The sequence below is a fragment of the Aphanomyces astaci genome, assembly GCF_000520075.1.
Source record: "Aphanomyces astaci strain APO3 unplaced genomic scaffold supercont1.14, whole genome shotgun sequence".
Taxonomy (NCBI): Eukaryota; Oomycota; class Saprolegniomycetes; order Saprolegniales; family Verrucalvaceae; genus Aphanomyces; species Aphanomyces astaci.
In genome coordinates, this window is record NW_009798277.1 from 986798 (window position 1) to 1008148 (window position 21351).

The 21351-nt window shown below is 45.8% G+C and overlaps 5 protein-coding genes across 5 annotated transcripts; 1 reads left to right on the forward strand and 4 right to left on the reverse strand.

The window, feature by feature from the left end:
* The first annotated feature begins 3125 nt into the window (after window positions 1-3125).
* H257_07138 (hypothetical protein) lies at window positions 3126-4194 on the forward strand. The gene has a single exon (XM_009832573.1). It carries the CDS (start codon window positions 3271-3273, stop codon window positions 4102-4104), a length of 834 nt encoding a protein of 277 aa, XP_009830875.1. The 5' UTR covers window positions 3126-3270; the 3' UTR covers window positions 4105-4194.
* A 2736-nt stretch (window positions 4195-6930) lies between these two features.
* Window positions 6931-8244, reverse strand: H257_07139 (hypothetical protein; the record flags this gene model as incomplete). The annotated part of the gene is made up of 3 exons (XM_009832574.1): window positions 6931-7278; window positions 7521-7767; window positions 8069-8244. 3 exons carry the CDS (start codon window positions 8242-8244, stop codon window positions 6931-6933), a joined length of 771 nt encoding a protein of 256 aa, XP_009830876.1.
* A 201-nt stretch (window positions 8245-8445) lies between these two features.
* On the reverse strand, window positions 8446-10212 carry H257_07140 (hypothetical protein). The gene has a single exon (XM_009832575.1). It carries the CDS (start codon window positions 10205-10207, stop codon window positions 8906-8908), a length of 1302 nt encoding a protein of 433 aa, XP_009830877.1. The 5' UTR covers window positions 10208-10212; the 3' UTR covers window positions 8446-8905.
* Window positions 10213-12288: 2076 nt separating this feature from the next.
* H257_07141 (hypothetical protein) lies at window positions 12289-12803 on the reverse strand. The gene has a single exon (XM_009832576.1). The coding sequence runs from the start codon at window positions 12744-12746 to the stop codon at window positions 12399-12401; it is 348 nt and encodes a 115-aa protein (XP_009830878.1). The 5' UTR covers window positions 12747-12803; the 3' UTR covers window positions 12289-12398.
* A 5507-nt stretch (window positions 12804-18310) lies between these two features.
* Window positions 18311-20763, reverse strand: H257_07142 (hypothetical protein). Its single transcript, XM_009832577.1, has 2 exons — window positions 19802-20763; window positions 18311-19260 (listed from the first exon to the last, which is right to left on the reverse strand). Exons 1-2 carry the CDS (start codon window positions 20734-20736, stop codon window positions 18498-18500), a joined length of 1698 nt encoding a protein of 565 aa, XP_009830879.1. The 5' UTR covers window positions 20737-20763; the 3' UTR covers window positions 18311-18497.
* Window positions 20764-21351: the final 588 nt, after the last annotated feature.

A 21351-nucleotide genomic window follows, 5' to 3' on the forward strand; every position in this document is an offset into this window, starting at 1 on the left:
GACAACAGCCGATCAAAACGCTCCACAACTCATCGCTGCGCCAAATTACTGGCTGAAATTATCACACCGTCAGGAAATTATTGATCCTACGCTCTCAACACATCTCTGAGGTTGAATATTGAGTGCCGACATGAACACAGGTAACCACAGTGTGGGAACGCAGTCACCAGCTCACACGTGTGGGCGACTGGCATTGCTGAAGTAGTGACCAGAAATCTGACAGGCGACCCATCGTTTTTGAATCCTGCAAGTCCTAACATGTACTACGTAGTAGACAATTATCAGAGCAATCCGATGTTTATTTACGCGCATCGTATTTCGCACAATTGAGCTGAACACAGCTCATCATATATGCCATACCTCTATAAAGTGGTGTGCCAATTGTTGACGCATATTTAACCTTCGGTGTTGTATGGTTCAAGTTCAGGGGTTTGTTCGAACGTTATGATTGGTTCTTTCCAGTTGGGGGCTCAGTGATTGGCTTAGATTTATACGACCTAAATTGGCACATTCTACTACGTCATAAATTGGCACTTTACGTTGCTATTTAATAGTACTTATTGTGTTTTTCACTCGTTTTAGCTATTCACACCATAAAACTGGGACCAACCCCAGTGTTTTAGATTAATCCGTGCCGTGATTTACTGTTAGGAGGTCACGGATCGTTACAGAATGTAATTTTAGGGTAGTCGTTTAGGCAACTCCTTCACTTTTGCACATTTGAAAAGTCGAAGTTATACTTGTTATTCTCGAGACCTAATTGCACAATTCACTCTTCGTCAAGAACAACTTTTGATCACAAATGACACACAGCGACAAAATGCGCCGGAGAGCAGTCGTACAGCGATGTACAGTACATATGGTGCCACATTTGTCCCCTCGACGCCAGCGAGCATTGTCAGGTAAGGGTTCGTCTGGTAACCGGAAATATTGCAATATTCAGGCCCAAAGCGCCATTTTAGGGCCGAATTCAACAAATCTGCGCAAGGCGAATCAACTACTACGTAGTAATAGAAGCCAATCGCGGAAATTCGCAAAATTGACAAAATGTATGAAGGCCAAATTTGGTCTTTTTATAATGGAAAGGTCCCAAATTGAACCAACTATGACCGGATAAATGGTTTCATACACGGATAAGCTGTGTTGTGCCGGATAAAGCCTAGTGTATCCGGCAGCATCATGTATTTCCAAAGGTTATTTACGAAACCCTCTGATACTACGTAACTTACTGTTACAGTTAGTATGTTATAGCAAAGCCTCTAAAATATTACTTCAGTACTACGTAACTTAGTATTAGAGCATCTCCAACGGTGTTTTTATTTCTATTTCAATTCGAAGTTACGGATATAGAATAGAAACTCTTGCACTTTCCGGAGGGTTTGTTGCTACTCGGAGTATTTCACGCGAAAATAGAAATTCTGCGGGACGTGATTTCTAAAAAGTCCGGATAGTGCCGCCAAAATAGCAACCGTAAAAACGAAGGTGACTTAGGGTCACAATATTCCATTTTCAGGCAAAATGGGATAAACGAAAAATGTCATTTTCAAAATGAAGGTAAAAGGTCCATTTTGTAAGAGCATCTCCAACGGTAAATTCTAACCTAACGTTGACGTTATTGCTAAAGCATAGGTTAAAGTCAAACGGTTGCTATTTTTGCACATATCCGGACTTTTTAGAAATTACTACTAGTACTTCGAAGTATACAGTAACGTTATAGGTATTTTCGCGTGAAATAGCAACAAACCCTCCGGATAGTGTAAGAGTTTCTATACTATATCCGTAACTTCAAATTGAAATAAAAACACCGTTGGGGATGCTCTAATACTAGTATGGCGCTTTGAACCTCCTCAAGAAGTAAATCCCACTTGGAATTATTGGATTTGGGTTAAAACTCACCATGAAAGATATGTTTCAATTTTGATAAGATTTGTTGAATTCGGCCCCAAAATGGCAATTTGGGCCAGACTATTGTAATATTTCAGGTTGCCAGACGGGCCCTTGAGCAATAGGTTAGAATTTACCGTTGGAGATGTCCTTAGAACCAGTGAATGGAGCTCAGCCATGTTTGAAATGTAGGCCGCCCTCAGGGTATCACGTTCAGAATAGTTCCCTCCATGTGGCCATAATTTATTTTACCAAAATTCCCTGGCAATATAGGGCCCTTAACAGTAAAGTCGGTTTTTCCCCTATGCCGCCCTATCTCTGCGTCCAACCGCCTAAGGTGCTTTTCGCAGTTCCTACTAGTGTCTACATGTGATGGCGCACGGGATTGTACGCACTACAGTATGCATGAAGTTGGAGGTATTCATGAACTTCAGGATGGCCTCCACTTCATGTGTGGCAGGCATCCTTCAAGCTCCAAGTCTTGGCCGACAAAAAAGCGTTGTACAATGTACCAAGTCAACAGATTTGGCCAATCAAGGTCGATGATTCGAATCCCCAATACCCACACATATGTTACTAAGTTCCGGAGTACTTGTCACTATAACTCTTCAGAAGGTTATATCAATAAAGTAGCACAAAGATATTAATCAATACTCTACTCGTCTCCGAAATCTCCCTAACTGTAAGGTTATTGGAGAATCCTCCATGCAAGTACTTACTCCGGAGTAGGTCAACTTGGATGCGGTGGCGTCTTAACCTCTCTAATATTGTCTGTACATACCGTATGGATGTACATATGTCGTCTATGCCTGCCCCATTGTATAATTCCCTTTGTAATACAGTTTCACTGTTTCCTGATGGGAAATTGTCCCATCAGGATACACATTTTCGCCCTGTAACTGAGACTCCGTCCTGCCACCCGATGACTAACGAACGTTACTAGTACATACGCTGCTACTTCTACGGGGTTAACTGCATTGTCAAGTGGATAGCGATAGCCAACCAACCACTGACAATGCTCTCAACCCCAAATAAGAGGTGAGGTTGTCCAAGTTTACAAAATTCCATATAAACACTCCCAATTGTAGTGATTTTTGAGAAAAGCAACAGTGGAACTGTTTGAAAGAGGGAATTAATTATACTGCACTATGCCGTCAATAGGCATGGGTAATTATCCTGACAATTTCAAGTTTTGAGCCAACTCAGAGGGAGAATTTCCTCTTTTCCCAATGATTTGGTTCGCTATGTCAAAGTTATGTGTTCCTATTTATCATAACCTTGGTACAAAATCCCATTCATGAGCATTGGGACACTTCTCTGCCCATCTGATCTGTGTCAGTATTCAAAACCCCGCGTGCTTCTCACAACGACCGACTGCAGCGCAGCATGGTAGACAACATGGAAGCGGCAGAACTGCTTCTCTCGCTCTTGTTCGGCCTGGCCAGCGTCACGTATGGGTACTGCGTGATACAATTTGTCATGGTGGTGTTCTCTATCATGGGGTTCCTCGCCGTGGCCAAGTCGTACGGCGTCGAACGAATGGCGACGTTCTATGTCGCGCTGCTTTACTTCGTCGCGTTCTTCGTCGTGTTCCCATACGTGCCGGTGCGATATCACGAGATAGCCTTTATCATCGCCAAGTTCGCACTGCATGCCGGCGCCTTGGGGTGGACTGTCCAGCTCTTGTTCGAAGTACTACCCGAGTTTTACTTGGCGTCCATGGCCGTCTCCGTCATGGTTTCGGCATGGATCTGGGGATACTTGCATCACACGGCCCGCGTGTGCTTGATCTTCACGACGTCGATCCTTGGATCGCTAGTCGTTGCCGGCGCCGTACAAGACTGGGCCGTTCACGACAACATCGTCGTCCTCGCTAGCGATTGGTTTCACCTGGGCAATGCAGTCTTCTTCACGATCGTGGGAGTCTTCTTCCAACTAAAAGGCACCCAGGAACCCCTCGAGCGTCCTGCGAACTTTGAGTTCGTCATGCGACCGTCTGTTGCAGCCACGGAAATGTCTGACGTCGACTTGCCCTCGACGCCGCACTCCCCAACACACGGCTTCGTTACGGTTCCTTACGTCGAAGTCGTTGTCCATCCCGATGTGCAGATCCCTCAACCTCCGTATGTCCCCCCATCCTCCCTTCCAGAAGAAGTCGAAGCCAACGTGGAGGTGCCGCCCTCCAAATCCACGGCGGTGGTACAGTCCACAGTCCTGTAATTTTTTCGAATTATTTAAATGTATGAACTTCAACATGGAACCTTTCAGAACGAGTAAACATATGAAATATTAGACTTCCTCCGTTCCAAAATTGTTATAGTTTGGTGTAACGTTATAATAACATTATGGTGTAACGTTATAATAACATAGCGTAAGTTTGAAATGCTGCTGTCATCTTCCCAATTTCACGTACAATGATTGGTCAATTGGCCAAGACATGTGCCTGAATGACGAAATATATTTGGAAAAAAGCCAAAATTTTCGGGCGTCAAAAATTCAATACAAAACTCTATATAAAACCAACATTCAAATACATTCATTCCACAATGGGCTCCTCAGGGATACCTACCGACGCTTTTAAGGCGTCGGTAGTTTCATGCCACGACTGGCAAAAGGATTCGACGAGGAGCTAGCAGACAAAGGCACACAATATAGATAGATATTTGCAGGATTCCAAATTTACATGATGGGAGGAGTACGCCAAAACTTTCTGAGTCGGACAACTACTTTGGAACAGAGGTATTTTGCATCGATGTAATTGGTGGATATCTGCAAATCAAACGCTGAATATGGCACGCACATTAACGCAAGGTGGCCTGCCTTGCGAATCCCAAAAAGAGACAGACCCATGAAAAATAAAAATCATCAATACAAACTTGAAGATATATTTAATTGAAACTATACAATTTCAGAATTATTTATGGAATTCGCAAGGTGGTTCACCTTGCGTTCCATACAAAATTGCCTATTTCACCTTGCTTTTTCTGGTTAATAGTAATGAAAGTACTAGTAATACTAACGTTAAGTACTACTACTTCGTAACGTTAGTATTACTATAAGTATTACATGTATTGGAGGAGCCTTCTGGTATGATACCAGGGTCATACAAAATGTAATATAAATATGAAATACTGCGTATTTGGTAGTTTCAAAACTGGTACTACAGTTGTACTTCGGAGTACTAGTAGAAAGTCCACGACCTTATTACCTTCGATTGCAATGACTTACTAACTACTACGTAGTATTCCAATTTTGGGCAAGAAAGACATGAAATATGACAACATGGCAGGGACTGGCTGGGGTCTGGATGCCACAAAAAATGGCATAAAATGGCCGTTTTTCGAAGAAAAGTTGCCAAACTCGAAATATTCCAATTTTTGAGATTTTGTGCGTCAGTCTGGATGCCACCAAGGTTCAAAACTTTATGCCACAATTTGCTTGAGATTCGGGTGTTTTATGGAGGTTTGTGTTCACGTCGAATAATTTTTCCAAAATTCAGCTGCCATCCGGACAACTTTGGAGATACTTCTTTTCTCCAGTTTTTCATGGGATATGAGACTTTGGGAAACATTTGCAGACTTGCCAAAACGGTTTATGGCATACCGTATGAGGTGGCATCCAGACCAGCCCTAACGCTCGTTTTGTCACTTAACCGTTCACATAATTCTCTCAAATAAGGCTTATAATACCGGTACAGTACACAAGAGCTTGAATGAAGGATTATATAACGTTAGGGGCTGGTCGCGGAATATTTCTGTCCATGATATTCCGAGCTTTTGATTGGTTAGTATCCAAATTTTCCGGATAACACAATTGTTCACGCTTTCCGGGAGTTTTGAGGCGTGGATGGTCCATCGACGCCTGGAATAGTCCGTTCATGTCTGGCACTCATTTTCATAAAAGACGAAAAAGTATTGATCGACATTTTTTGGATTGCAAAAATATTTTGTCCGGATACGTCTATGTTTTGGACCAGCCCCTAATGGGTTGGTCGGGGAAGATAAAGTCCATGCCCGTTATGACGACGAGATGGTGGAGAACGAAGTTGTGTCGATCGATGGAGAAGTTTTGCTCGCTTGATGAATATCATGAGCCTTGGCCATCCAATAAAATGTTGTGTTAATAGTAATTATAGCCAATCAGTGAAGCCAAATCAGATTTTAGTAGATACTAGCACCTACTAACCCGTTTTAGGTATGGATTTTCATCGACACATTTTCCGCTATTTTAGAAGGTGATAACGACCCTGTCTATGCAGCACGTCAATGCAAACCTTTTCAAGCGTAGGATGATGAAGGATTATTCGAAAGAATCGTTGAAATTGCTTCAGTAATAAAGAAGTTACAGTGTCGTATCTGATGCTGCTACTATTCTAGACAATAGTAGTACTACTAGTAGTCCGGATACACTTTTCAACCTTATCCAGATGCATTTCTGTTCGCAGCACCAAGACAGCAAGCAGCAACATGGTGAGACTTCGCTCATGACCTAAGGATGGATCTGTCATGGTGAATGTGATGGTGGGTAGGAAGCTGTATTGAATGTGCCACACCAAGTAGGCACGGTGATCCTGGACGCAAGCGGCAAAGTCGTGAGCTCGTCGGGTGAACTGGCCGGCGACGAAAGCGTTCCCAGTGTGGTGCAGAACTTGCTCTTGGATTGCGGGGACTTGCGCTTCCTTAAAGCCCGCCGCCGCGATAGCGATGACAGCCAAAACGACGAAGACACTGAAGAGGATGAAGCGCTGGAGCGTTTGACGATTTCGTTCCCAGGATACCAATACGTGGTTGCCTTTGACGCCGACCACACGTACATTGTCAAGCAAACCGTGGACACGGACGTCGACAACGACGGTAGCGGTCGACTTGTTCGTCCCTAGTTCCTTGTGCACACGATCTTTGAACGAACGAACGAATGACGTTCTTATACGACCCAAACTATGATAAATCCGATATACCCCACGACATGTCGTACTAGATGCATGCATCCAGTCGCGGTGGTTTCCAACATGTTAACATACATCGAATCAAACGTTTCGAACGTGTCTCACAACGCGAGTTTGCTCTTGAGCAAGTCCTTGTATCGTTCGTCGCGGTCGTGGAGTTGGTCCTTGCGTTGCTTCATGCGGTACTCGATCTTTTCCTGCTTTCGCCGCTTTTCGGCATTTTGCGCCGCGAGCATGTCCATCTTGCGATGTGAGTTGGTTTTCTCGAGGTCCAACAGCGCTTTAAGTCGCTTCTCTTCTTCGATGATCACGCGCTTTTCGCGGCGAAGCGCGTCCAAGTCGGACGTTTCCTGCAGCGCTTTCAAGATGATGTCGTTCTTGATCTGTTTGGTCTTGCGCTCGAGTTCGCGCACCCGCCGCGCTTGCTCCAGCATCCGCACGCGATTCTCCTACAGCCACGGGTCATACATTGAAAAAAATAAAGCATTTTTTTCTTCTAAAGTTTTAGTTAAATCAGCTACTGTTGATCTTTTTTGACCTACAGCTACATAAAGAAATATTTAAAAGGGATGCTAATGAAATTCAAGGTGTAATACCTAAAGCTAATATAGCTAAAGGAATAGCCATTCTAAAAGGAGCATCATGCGCATGTAATAGGGCACAACCCCCCGATATTGACGCACGCACGCACCTCGTCCAAGCGCTCGTTGTCGGCCACCAAGTTGACCTTGAACGGAGACTTTGTGGTTTTGCACTGCCACTTTTGAATGTGCAGCTGTCGACGCCGTTCCTTGTTCAGTCGCTTGGTTTTCTCGTCCAAGAGCATGTCTGACTTGACTTGGTGGCGCTCGACGTACTTTTTCGAGAAGATCTCGGCCGACTCGGACCGCGACATGCGCTGGAGGGACGTGTCGGACACTTGGAGCGGCGTCAACGACCTGCGAATGCACAAGCAGCATCGGTTACCATAGTATTTTCACTCAAATTCTGTACATAATTTGCAAAATATCGACCAAATCCAAAGGTTGCGTATTTGGAGTCCGAAATGACCATACAACAGAAATGCGACACGGTAGATACTAACCACCCGTTCAAGATGGTAAGAATTTACAATGGCAAGCAGGACAAGCGCAGGTGGTAGCACCATGCTCATCAGGTTGTTGAAAGAAGGATCAAGTAAGTGCAGCCCCACAGTCAACGAGCAACTAACTACTCGACGCACAAACTAGTCAAGTGTACCGCTCCAAGTCGTCCAAGTCCAGGGCGTCGGGATCGCCTTCGTCTTCCGAATCGATTTCGTTGGCATCATCCTCGTCCTCATTCAATGCATTACCCCTGGAAGCGTCAAGTTTATCGCCATCATTCGCGGTCAGGTGGTCGCCGCCGCCGCCGCCGACGGGTTGGCTCTCTATCATCACGTCAGACTTGTTGAGCGATTGACCATAGAAAAACACACACCAAGGTTGACGTTCATGGGTCCAAGTAGCAGTCGACGATGTTTGAGAGGGGCACAACACTGAGCACGCAGGCACGACGCACAATGGGGCACGGACGGTTACATTTGAACGGTTTCAAAAAGGCGAGTCGTAACGGGTAGCCGTTACAAAAGTAAACAGTGCTGCGCACATTCACGCAACGACGCATTGAGGCGACCTTTCTCTATGTTCTACCAAGTCCATAGTTGCACGGACATGTGCTTGGTAGCGTCGTATTCAAGCACTCATTACGGGGACACCCATCTCATCCATTTACGACTATTATACGGTGTAGTAGGTGGCCCAAAACGAGTTATGACGCCCCCTCACTGCCCTTTTTGTTCAACTACCCACAACAAATCCACGAGACCACTCCCTCATCAACCTTGGACTCTCCCCTGCAGCGGCTACGGTCGAGTCGTTTTGAATTTCAATCCATCCCCCCCATTCTACATAGTAGCCCGGTTGACCATAACGCTATTATGAGGGCCAATGTTGTCCATCAGCCAGTGGACACGTTCCAGCAGCTACTTACTCGTCATATTTGCTCCCGTTAATGCTGAGCACACCATAATACTACCTTTGACAACTATATCCAATATTACCCCCACGCGACCTTTCGAACGCATGCGTTGCCTGAATCTGCCACGTACAGCGCAAACATCCCACTCGTCGACTTCCATGCCATCGTGGGGTTGATCGCGAGGCCTTGCGGGGCGTTGAACAGTCCCGTGGATGCGTTCGTGGCGCTGTTACGCAGGCCCGCGCTCGATGGCGTGCCGGCGATGGTGGTCACGACATTGGTCGCCAAGTCGATTTTGCGCACGATGTGGTTGCCCGTGTCGCTCACGTACAGGTCGCCGTAGTAGTCGATGGCGATGCCCGTGGGGTGTTTCCACAGGGAGGAGGCGGCCGCGCCGTCCGCGAACCCACGAGTGTTGCACTGGCCGGCCACGACGTCGGCGGCCCCCGTGGCGAGGACGATACGCCGGATGCAGTCGGCGGTGCCGTCGGCAATGTACAGGAGCCCCCCTCGTGACGTCATGTCGCTGGCTTGGTCGAACGAGCCGGCGGCCATCACGACCGCCCCGAATGTCGTCGGCGCCGATTGGTTCCACGCGAGGAGTGCCCCAAGCGATGTTGCCGCCACCACGTCCATGGCGGGTGTCGACGGTGTCGCAGCGACGCTCACCGCGGGGAGGTTGGCCGTCGGAGTCGCCAAGGTCATGGATAAAGTGTAGTTTGACGCAGCTCTGTACTGTGTCACATATTGGTTGAACGCGGCAGTCTCTACAACGTACACGTTGCCCGCTGCGTCGATAGCGAGTCGGGAGCCGCCGCGGATGCCGTAAAAGGGCGTGGCGACTGCGGGTGGAAGAAGCGACCACGTCCACACGATCGAGTCATCGACCCCGAGGAACGTTTGGCTGGGGCCGTGGAACGCAATGTCATTCACTGGTGTAGCCGCGAGGGTGGTTGAGAGGGAGAACGTTGGCGGACCAGTAGGAGGGACGGGAGTAGTAGGGGCCTTGGTCGTCGTTGGGGTGGCGGAAGAGGGCGTCGGCGTGGCCATGCCTTCCCCAAACCCCGTGGTGCCACTGGACCCGCCATTCGAGGCGGGCGCGGGCGCGGGGGTCGGCGTTGGGCTCTTGTTGATCACGTTGCTCAAGACGGAGGGCACGATGGTGATGACGAGGAACGCGCCAAGCAGGGGCACAAATACGATCGGAGGGATCTTGCGCGTCTTTTCGTCTGCGGGGGACTTGGCTCCGTCTGCCGACTTGACCGACGTGGTGGCGTCGCTCGTCGCATCGGCGTCTGCTGCAGTGGACGGCATTGGAGGAGGAGGAGGGTGGTGGTGGGGGGCTTGGTCGGCGTCTTTGACTTCCCTTGCTGGCGTCATCGAACACACCTTAAAATAGATCATTATTGACAATATTGAGCTTCTATTTTTAGATCCGCGTGGCATCCCCAGTAGTGGTCTCCAAATACAGTATCCCAATCGGACATTATTATTGCATACGACAACACCACCCACACCCACTCCTTCCGTCGTCCGCCGGCCTACTATTAATGTAGTAGCCCCAACGAGGATGACTTGTTTCAATGTTACAAATTTCCCAATTTTGCGCGATTCGTAAACTGTAAACCGATCACAAATCTCGCCGCGAAATTTCGTTCGCAAAAAAACACAAAGAGTTTCTATTCTATATCCGTAACTTCGAATTGAAATAGAAATAAAAACGCCGTTGGAGATGCTCTTAGTAGCGTGTGTGTCAAACGCCAATACTGTAGTAGTCATGGTATTTTGATTATTAATAGTACAACATTTTATAACTGGTTTCTTTGCAAGCATATGGGATATTTGGAAGCCATATATATCCAAATTTGAAATGTCTAGATATTTCAATTTGTTGGCCTTTACATTGTAAACACATTTCCAACATCCAAACGGCCATGAGTTCAAATATACCCCATATCGCAATAAATTTATGAAAAATGGATTGTGCAAGGGAATCTCATGAGTGGACGATGTATCCATTCGAACATGCCGAATTTGTTCATGGTAGAGCATCATACTTAACATGTTCGACGCGATAATATTGAAGAACGAGTACTGTACCGTATAGGTAGTTGGTATACATTAACGTATGCACCGTGTGTACTCATTGTTTTTCATTGCACGTTGGTACTGAGTGTATCAACCATTCTAGCGGTGAATCAATCATAACGTTACTCGGTCAGTGACGAATGGGACTCGGGCAAATATGTGCGTAAGCCTAGATCGATTGGTTATACTGCACAGTGCAGAGGTTGTCGAGTACATGTCGTCACGACAGGTCCAATCGTGTTTTGATTCCGTTCCCTCTATAATTGCATTTTTCGGATATCCAGCACCTTGCCCCACCCCTCTAAAAAAATACCCAGCTCCAGACATGGATATTTTTGGTGAATATTCGGCATCGGAATATCTGGGACATTGAGAAAAACGTGTTCACAGTCAATGGAATTTCGAAACATCCGGATATATCCACTAAAATATCCACATTTGGCCGAAATATGCGAATATTTGACGTCATTGAACACGCTCTTAAGTAAATCTTCGTACAATGAACAGTACGCACTATTAATAGTGTATACATATTGTGCGTTCACAGTCAGTTCGAAATTTCCCAGAGTGGTTCGTTGAATCCGCACCGCAACTCGATCTTCCTGCAAAACCCAATATTTTATTAACTATCAGAGAGGTTTTTGAGATCACATTCGACAGATCGACAGCAAGAGCATACGTCCCTCAGAGACCGCCTTCGCATGAGTCCCTCGACAAGTACGTAGTTGGCATCTCGAGTCGAACTACAGTAAGTCGTCCCTCATGGTAGATTATTGCCATCTCATAGTATTCTCTAAGCAGCGAGGGGGTGTATAGTACGTACAGTCAACTTACGTGCCTCCTAGTAAAAATTAATTGGCAGATTTGGACCGAACTCACAATATTTCGAGTTCGATCTCCGGATACCCCGGATTATTTCCGCAAGGATTTATCCGTCCCTCCCCTGGGGAATCCGGATAACAAGGGCCGCGTACGAAGACGAGGACCGAACTTCGAAGAAGATCGGTCGAAGCACGAGGTATGAAGCGTTGACCGAAGATTACACACCGCCCCTGGTCCAGCAGGCGCGTTACAATTGGCGAAGCGGTTCCAAAACATGTGGTTCTAGTGTCGGCCCTCGCGGAGGAATGTCTTAAAAATTGATAATCCAAACTCAATTAATCACAATATTTCGACTGGTCAATTTGATGTCAAAGTTTAGCCAGCTGGTTTGTTGACTAATCACACGAAGGGCATACTCGTCAAGAGGATTACTCGGCGGCTATGCACAGCATACAAACACCAAGGTTAACGTGTGAATAAAAATACCAGTTCCCTCAAGAACAATACTGTGTGTAGGCAGGCGCCCTTGTTCCTGACATATCAGGGGTTACTTACACATCTGTATAACTTTCTGGTGTTCTCTTACTGTTCCCCAAGTGTGGGCCATTTGCGCATTTGCACAGTGCCCTCATATCACAGAGCCGTGATGCCGTCAACTACTTCATACACGAAACACTTCATCAACAACAAGTGCCTCTATCGCAACAAAGTGTGCTTGAACGTCCGCGCGGTCAAGAATAACGGCCTGCTGCACAGTCTCTGCGAGTACCATCGGCTCAAAGCCAACTTGAACCAGCGCAAGCTCGAAAAGAAGCACCGCGACTGTCCGATCACTCCTCCTGCGGCCATAACCGAACAAAGCAACAAGCCACCACATACCTTTGGCGTCAAGGAGCTGTGGATAAATCCGTACGACGTAGATGACATCGACACGGGCGACGACGACGTTGTGATTTGGGTGCAGCCCGCCCGCATCGAACTCCCGCAGACATTCGACCACATCATTCATGAAGAAATTTCACCGCTGTCATAGTAACTACTTACGAACCCCCTACTTGTTTATGCGGTCATGCGGAATAGTCCACTGCTGGTGACCCCAACGAAGCTACTCGCCCCATGACCTGAACAGATTGCATTCGATGTGCCACTTCAGTGCTGATCGTTTCCAGTATTCAGTTGACACACATGGACAAGCACACAAGGCGGCCCCTTCCTTCTGCCGACACTCATCAGGCCTTCCCGTTCGTGGGGCACCTGGACGATTCAGATTTTGATGAGCGAAGTGCTATTCCCTCGAAGCAACACCGAAGGTGTTCCTGCATAATCATGGAGATGAGGGAAATACTGGATTTACTGTTAACACGACAATTAGGTCTCGAGTTTACAGTTTGCTGGTCAGCCACCAACGATGAAATGTTTCAAACCTTGTTAAATCATCACATAATCGTTAAGAAGGATACGAAGTAATGGTCAGCCACCAACGATGAAATGTTTCAAACCTTGTTAAATCATCACATAATCGTTAAGAAGGATACGAAGTACATACACTTTATAACAGTTATCCGGAATCCGGTTAAAATTTGTTATACGGATTTAACCGGTTCATGTTGTCCCGATCGTGCGGCTGCTGACAAAAGTTTTAGGCACCCCAAAGGCTCTTACGCTGGTCTATCATTGAACGGCATCGCACATGTAGGGCTTTGCGACACAAAAACCTGCGGTCGGTTTTGGAGGTCTGCCTTTAATGTGACGCATTCGACATTGAGGCAATGTGAACAATGGATGTATTTGAATTTTGAGCTGTACCGCATGCACTTTTTCGGCAAGGACATGGTGTGACGCATTGCGACTGGCAGTTGTCACTTGGTAGGCAGATTCCGTTGAAGTTATTATGGAAAGTCACTGTATTGCAAGGACTTCCCTGGAAATTGCAACCCATATTCGAGCTAATACGTAACGTTAGTAAAACCTAACATTAGTCTAAGGTCTGTGCAATGAGACCTTGACGTGCAGTGTTGGTACATTGCGTACTGCAAATGATGCCATCATGATTCACAGTCCAACAAATCAGTCGCAAAATGGATAACGTTATGCCCTCAGGCGACGCCCAATTTAGTGCAGTACACAGGGCAGTCTGGTGAATTCTACAGAGGTGCATTAATCGGCGCTCCTTGACTGTAAACTGTGGGTGGGCTACTGTACGTACACCCTGGGAAGTAAATTGTCTTCGTTGGGGCAATGGATCCTGTGCCCCAAATACCGATTATTTTCACGAAGTACGGTATTTCGGGGGATACGAATAACTGCTGAATTATACGGATGGTAGGACCACCTGGTAGGGTTTTGGTAGGAAGTGGTAGGAAACAAAAACACCATATACAGGACCGAGTAAAAAAAGCAGTAAAAAAAGCAGTAAAAAGCACTATTTTGGTCCGCGACTCGAATACATACACATATCAAACCCAGTCAAAATCTAAGAGCATCTCCACCGGTTGGGTCTTACTTCGAAGTATGTGTAACATGGCTTTTTACGGATAATGTTCGGATAACTGGAGTCTTATGCTGGTTCCACCAATAAGAACCCACCCGTCAGTCTTGTTTTGCGCAGGGATTTCAACACAGATGAACATCTACTTATCGCTTACTTAGGCCACCGCGATCACTTCTTCACCAAGGCGTTAACAGTAACCGCCAATGTAGTGTAGCGGTTCGCAGGACGATTGTCGCAAGTTTGTTTCTACGTATTGCTCGATATGAACAGCATCAATCAATGTCGTGATGCCACGTGAACGGGACAGCCCAGGCCCATAAGTGGAATCACACCACTTATGGGCCTGGGCACTCCCGTAGCTGAAAGTCATGGTGTAGAACACGTACATAACCTCTCTATATGCGTATTGTCTTGCATCGACGCTCTGCGCCTCCCCGCTAGTTCGAGCATCTCCACCCGTTTGGACTTTTCACCAGGCCTTATACGGATAATGTTCGGATAAATGAGAGACTTTTGCCCTGCGCTGCGCGTCATTCGTACGGCGAGACGCTACTCATCTGCTTCCGCGGCGGCGCGTTTTCCGCCGTCCTCGACATCACGTTGTTCGTGAGTGGCCCGTCATGAGTGCCACGGAAATCCCCATACTCATGGTCGGGTTTGGCTCGTCAGTCGTAGCGCTGTTCATGCAAGGATTTCCATGTGGACAGATGTTGAGTTAGCTACATGTTGGGCGATTGTAGCCCACCTGTAATACTAGTATACTACACGTGGCCGACCATTGATGTACCGGTTTTTCTTCATATATTTCAGTTGTTTCTTCGAATCCTCCCTTGGAGTACATTTTGGATGAATAACGTTGAGCTCTTTCGAATGAGCCCAAAGTATATCGATTTACTGTTAAACAGTTTAGGATTACACAAATTAATTTTTGAAGTTGAGGGCGACCATTGATGTGCCGACTTTTATACTTGAGTTATGTATTGAAAACGAAAGTTTCAACCTATGATGCTCGTCACCTATAAACAACCAACTTTTCACAAAATTTTCTGACTTCTATTTCGTATTCATTACTCAAATTTTCATCAAATTGAGACGTAGAATCGACAGATCTCAATGTGGTGAAGAAATTCTACGTCTCAGATTCTAATTTGGTGATGAATTGGTCCAGAAATAGATAGTTAACCTAGCGGTATTTTACATGGGCGCATGCATATTTGGCCATAGGGGTGGCCGCTGAGATGTATCTTGATTTTTGTATGTGACTCTTATCCGTATATAATATCCGGGGGCAGTTGGGACCTTTAACCTCCCACTGCAGGATTTGGTTTTTGGGTTTAACTACATTAATGGTAATCGTATGTTGTTGAAATATGATTACCATGTTATGAAGATTTATACATTTCGAACAGGTATAATGTATAGAAGTACTGTTGAACACAAATGTTAGAGTTCATAGCATGTATTACACAGGTATCATTTGTCTAGAGGTTGCATTTTGTCTAATGAAAATCGATTTAGGGTTTGATTGGATGAATAAGTCGGCACATCAATGGTACCTCCGATTGGAAATGATTGATACCAGTTACGTACAATTATTATTATATTATACAGGTGTTATCATATTCGTTGTACAGTACCACATATACGTAAGGGCCGAGTTCCGTGCCACATTTAGAGGCCCTCAGTTGGAGATCTTCCTGACTCCAATTTGCTATAATAATAGTGTTTTGTAATCACGAGGAAAAATGCAGATTGTGTGACTTGAAATTGTATCGAATTTCGCATTAGTTTGGAAGTAAAATGGCCTTGAATATTCAAAATCTCGATAGGCTGAAAACAAATCCGTGCCATTTTATCCGGATGCAAAAATGCAGCCTCGAGTATCAGAATTTCAAAGACGCGTTCTATTAGCTATAATAGGTCAAATATCGACCGAATTGACCTATCAAAGCCGTGGCACGGAACTGTGCCCATACTATGTATATCTCCACCTAACTGTAAACCAGAATGTAAAATCGGATTTCTACTGTAACGCGGGGCACCAGTCATCAGCATCGTTCATTGCTTACTTTGTTCGTCCATTTCTCGTTGACTACAACACATATTGAGGTGATACAAATATCAAAATAACCGCAAGATTCAGCTCATGAATTGAGGTTTTTAAGGATATCAATTTCAATAGTAAACACGTGCAGTAAGGATTTTCAAAAGTAGCGTTTTTTGTGGGGCACCAGTCATCGGCACACGTTTTAGACTTGTGTAATGTATTGAATCCTCCACGCTCTAGTTCGCGGGATGCTGTCATCATATTAGATATCAAAGGAATATGTGTTTAGAATGGGTATTAACTGCTACAGTAACGATTTCTGTATGATCAACACAAAATTGACAGGTCCAATCTCTAATTTATAAGGGGCACTAATTCTTGAAGAACTACATTTTGACCAATAAGAGTTATTCAGGCATTTCTATTGGCTTAGAACAGTGCCGATGACTGGTGTCTTTGCCGATGACTGGTGCCCTACGTTAGTGAAATATTCTACTACATATACAATGTATAGTAATGTATAACGTAGGGCACCAGTCATCAGCACTGTTGTAAGCCAATAAAAATGCCCGAATACCTCTTATTGGTCAAAATGTAGCTCTTCAAGAATTAATGCCCTTTATAAATTAGAGATTGGACCTGTCAATTTTGTGTTGATCATACAGAAATTGTTGCTGTAGCAGTTAATACCCATTCTAAACACATATTCCTTTGATAGCTAGTATGATGACAGCATCCCGCGAACTAGAGTGTGGAGGATTCAATACATTACCCAAGTCTAAAACGTGTGCCGATGACTGGTGCCCTACGAAAAACGCTACTTTTGAAAATCCTTACTGCACGTGTTTGCTATTGAAATTGATATCCTTTGAACCTCAATTCATGAGCTGAATCTTGCGGTTATTTTGATGTTTGTATCACCTCAATATGTGTTGTAGTCAACGAGAAATTGATGAACAAAGTAAGCAAAGAGCGATGCTGATGACTGGTGCCCCATGTTAGTAGAAAAATTCACTAGAAATCCGATTTTAATGCTTAGAGAATCACATGGAAGTAAGTATACCTGTTGTCAAGGCAATACACAATTGTATCTCAGTCAAAATAGTAACAACCTATTTTGACTGAGATACAATTGTTCAAAGCTCGACCTTATCAAACATTTCGAATCGGAGGTATTATTGTGCTTTGCACCTTTGTTGTCAATTCCAGGGTTACATTCATTGTTTAAAATTTTTAATAACGTCTAACAGTAAAGTAACCTGAATAACGGTTGGGTGTAAGTTGTTTAAGAGTTACCTCATCGAATGCGATGATGATTGGTTGGTTGAAGGTGGTATTACAGGCACTTTCGTATTAATATGTAAAACAAGTTGTTTGCCAGAATGAAGCGCAAACAACTTGTTTAACGTCAACACGTCAAGGTGCTTGTCGAAATGAAACTGAAGCAGCTACTGTACCGGTATGGCCACATACACGACCTCCCATCAGTGATCACTACAAACATTAACTACTCCGAGTAATTTATAACTAGAGATATACGTACAGTAGTTAGGCTAGTCGTCGTAATACGGTATGCAACGCGATGAACTGGTGGTTGCACTGCGTAAGTTGGCCTGGTGCTGCAACTCAATGAGTTAGCGGCTGAAGTAAAGTACAGTGTGTAAGGGTTTGTTTATTCTGCTGAAATGCAGAACTTGAATTTAGCGTTGTTCTACCTTCAATCGGCCTTATATTATTTTGAATATCTGGTTCTTTAACGCAAATAAACAATGGGCAAATTACATGAAGAGAACAATAGTTTGATTTACTACAGTAGTATTAATATTGTCGAGTTGATACAAATTTGGGGAGGGGGTGCAATCGGACGTTTAACCAACCTCCCACTGCAATGATAAATCAGTATTTAACGTATTTGATTTTGGGGTTTAACTACATTAATTGTACGTTAAATAATAAAACCTCCACTCTTCGATTTCGCGTGCACCATACACACAACATGCCTTTTTTCAGACGATCTGCGATACAGTGTTGATTTACACAATGCAACCACCCCTCGCGACGATCCTATCCGCCTATTATAATAGTACCGTATCTCACACAACACTAGCGTTGGTCTAGATATAAACGAGCGAGCACTCGTCAGTCAGTCGTCCGCATTGTTAATTCGTACGAGGGCCTTCCATCTCCCCACGACAAGTTGCTTCTAGTATCGTGCATCCATCCTATCCAAACACAATCGAGCTTTCCCCTGCACCGTGCTGCAGCTTCTTGCCTGGTTTGGCCTTGACGTTGTCAACATACCCCGACGCTTCGACCGCCGACACTTGGACACCTTGCGCTTTGAGTGCGTCGGCGATGGCTGCTACATTTCCATGTACGCCAAGGTCGTTCTCGACCTCTTGCACTCGCTGGGACCCGTCTTCCAGGGTCACAAGTACGCGGCGGCAGGTCGAGTTGGCGCTCCAGCCGTCGCCGCCGGAAATGTGCCATGCATTGCGGATCATGAGCTCAAAGTAGTCGTCGTCGTCGATGGAGGCGCTCACGTTGGCGTAGTACCGCACAAACTCGGTCGGGTGCACCTTGCCATCCTTCTCGCCGCCGTCAAATGTGTCGAGGAATTCACGAAACACATCGTGCTTGGTGCGCTTGCCACTGAGCACGTCTGGGTGTTTATCGGCATTATATTTGGCGATGATGTCGTCCAGGTCGAGGATGCCGTTGCCGTCGGCGTCGACGACTGCAAACGCCAGCAGCACCAACTGCCGCCGCCGGTCGTTCAAATCGCCGCGGATCCCCGTGAGGAACTCGTCGTAGCTGATGTGGCCACTGCGATCGCCGTCAAAGAACGCAAACAAGTCGGCCACCTCGGAAGAAGACAGAGGCAGCCCATGCTCGCGGATGGCTTTGGAAAACTCGGCCAGGTCCAGCGTCCGGCTGTTGTCGTCGTCCATGATGCGAAACTTGCGCCCGAGTCCGACAATCCCGCTATGTTTAAAACGTCACAAGGGGGCAATCACAAGAGAATAAATAGCCCACGTCGGATAGACAAGAAGATATATACCAGTATATATATATATATATATATATATGTATAGTGGATGCGGAAACACAAGTATATATATATATATGTATAGTGGATGCGGTAACACAAATATATATGTATGTATGTATAGTGAATGTGTTGGATTTGATTGGCTCGTATTGAAAAAATGGAGTATATACATACATGCAGCCAATCAAAAACTCCAGTGCGTGAGATACTTCAAGATGGATAAACAAACAATCACGAGAATTGTGGATTTCTAAAGTGTAAAGTGACTTCACTATATATATATATATATATATATATATATATTCAAACAAACATGATTACATATATATATATAATTCAAACAAATATGATTATATATATATATATATATATAATCATAATCCCTATATGAATATAAGAATATATAGGTAGATGAAACCCCACGAGGTACGATTCACAGAATGCGTTACATGCTGACCATCGAATCGAACGTACCGAGCTCCATGTTCATACAACGACGTTCGTAGGGCCGTCAGGGTGTCTTGGACTGCGCGCGGCGCGGCTTTGATGGCGTCGGGGAACACGTTGTTGTTTGAATGAACGACCGCCGCGGCGGCGGTGGACGCGCCATGGGCATGATGATGGGCATGATGGGTGCCTTGGGCGGAAGCTCCGCGGGAAGCGACGGATGCGGCGGAGGTCGGGCGGTGGACAAACCCGCCGAGCTGGACTAGGTCCTCGATGCTCGCGGCAAATTCGGCGCCGTATCCACCCTTGGCCTTGACAGACGCCACGCGCGGCTCGCCGACAAAGATGGCGCGGACGATCGGTTTCACGGCGGCAATGCTGATCTGGACGAGCGCCGGCAAGATGCTCGTGGACAGGACAGGGAAGAGTGCGTCCGACGGGTTTAGCAGGCCGAACACGACGACACCGTCGAACCCACCGTGGACGGCCAATTTGTTGGCTGCATATGGCAGGTCTTCAATGGACGGGACGGTCACAATGTCGTAGGCCACGCTAGATGCCAATGCGTTGGTGAAATTGAGCGCAAAGTCATCCACGACGGTTTCGTCGGCCTTTGTCTTGAGCACAGCAATGCGCACGGCGCCGTTGAAGCTGCGGTGGGAGGCCGTCGACTTGGTCCCGGTGGTGGTCGTAGTAGGTGCAGTAGGAGCAGCAGCGAGATTCGCAGACGAAGATGACGAGGTGGATGTAGGTGCAGGGGGAGGGTAGTGCGAAAATGGAGACGCGTCGCTCGTTACGTTCGACCCGCTGTTGCCGCCTCGGCCCTTGGCCTTTGCCTTGGGCGCGTCCGACGTTCCGGAATCATCTCCAAAGCTCCAGCTCGTGCCGCCACCAGGGGGCGCATGCAGGCGGGTGGATGGCCGCTTCAATTCTCCCATGTCGGCGCTCGTCAAGGTGCTCATCGTGACGTCTGTCGTCGGCGTATCTTCTTGGAAAGTGATTTGGGGTGGTGTCGGACCTACATAACATTATCATATGTACCATTTAACACAGGGTATTATATTATACAGGTATTTCGTCTAAAGAAAGTTCACGAAATCAAAGGCCAATGTCTATAGTGCAAAGCGCCGTGGTTTTACTGGTAGCTAGTATATTAATACATGCTATTTTCGACGATATATATATATTATTTGATTGAGCTCGACAGGAGCAGCTACAGCTACTGCTAGTATGTATGTACAGGGGTGCGTGAGTGTGTATTAATTCTAATGCTGTGATTGTACTCGTGATTTGTATGCGTAGTATTTCATAATACAACTTTCAAGTACTTCGTACTAACTGTAAAGATATTTTGATGCCGTTGTCCTAACCGTTTATTACTACTGTACAGTACTAGTATTAATACGTAATAGTTCGCAAAGACTCTCAAATTATGATCATGAACACAGATACCTGTACCAATACCACCACGATGAGTACTAATAGTGTCATGGTGGGGATTAACTAACCTTACTGTTATTAATAGTACCGGTACCTTCGTTGTAACGTTAACGTTAGTTGATCATTCTAGCTGTAAC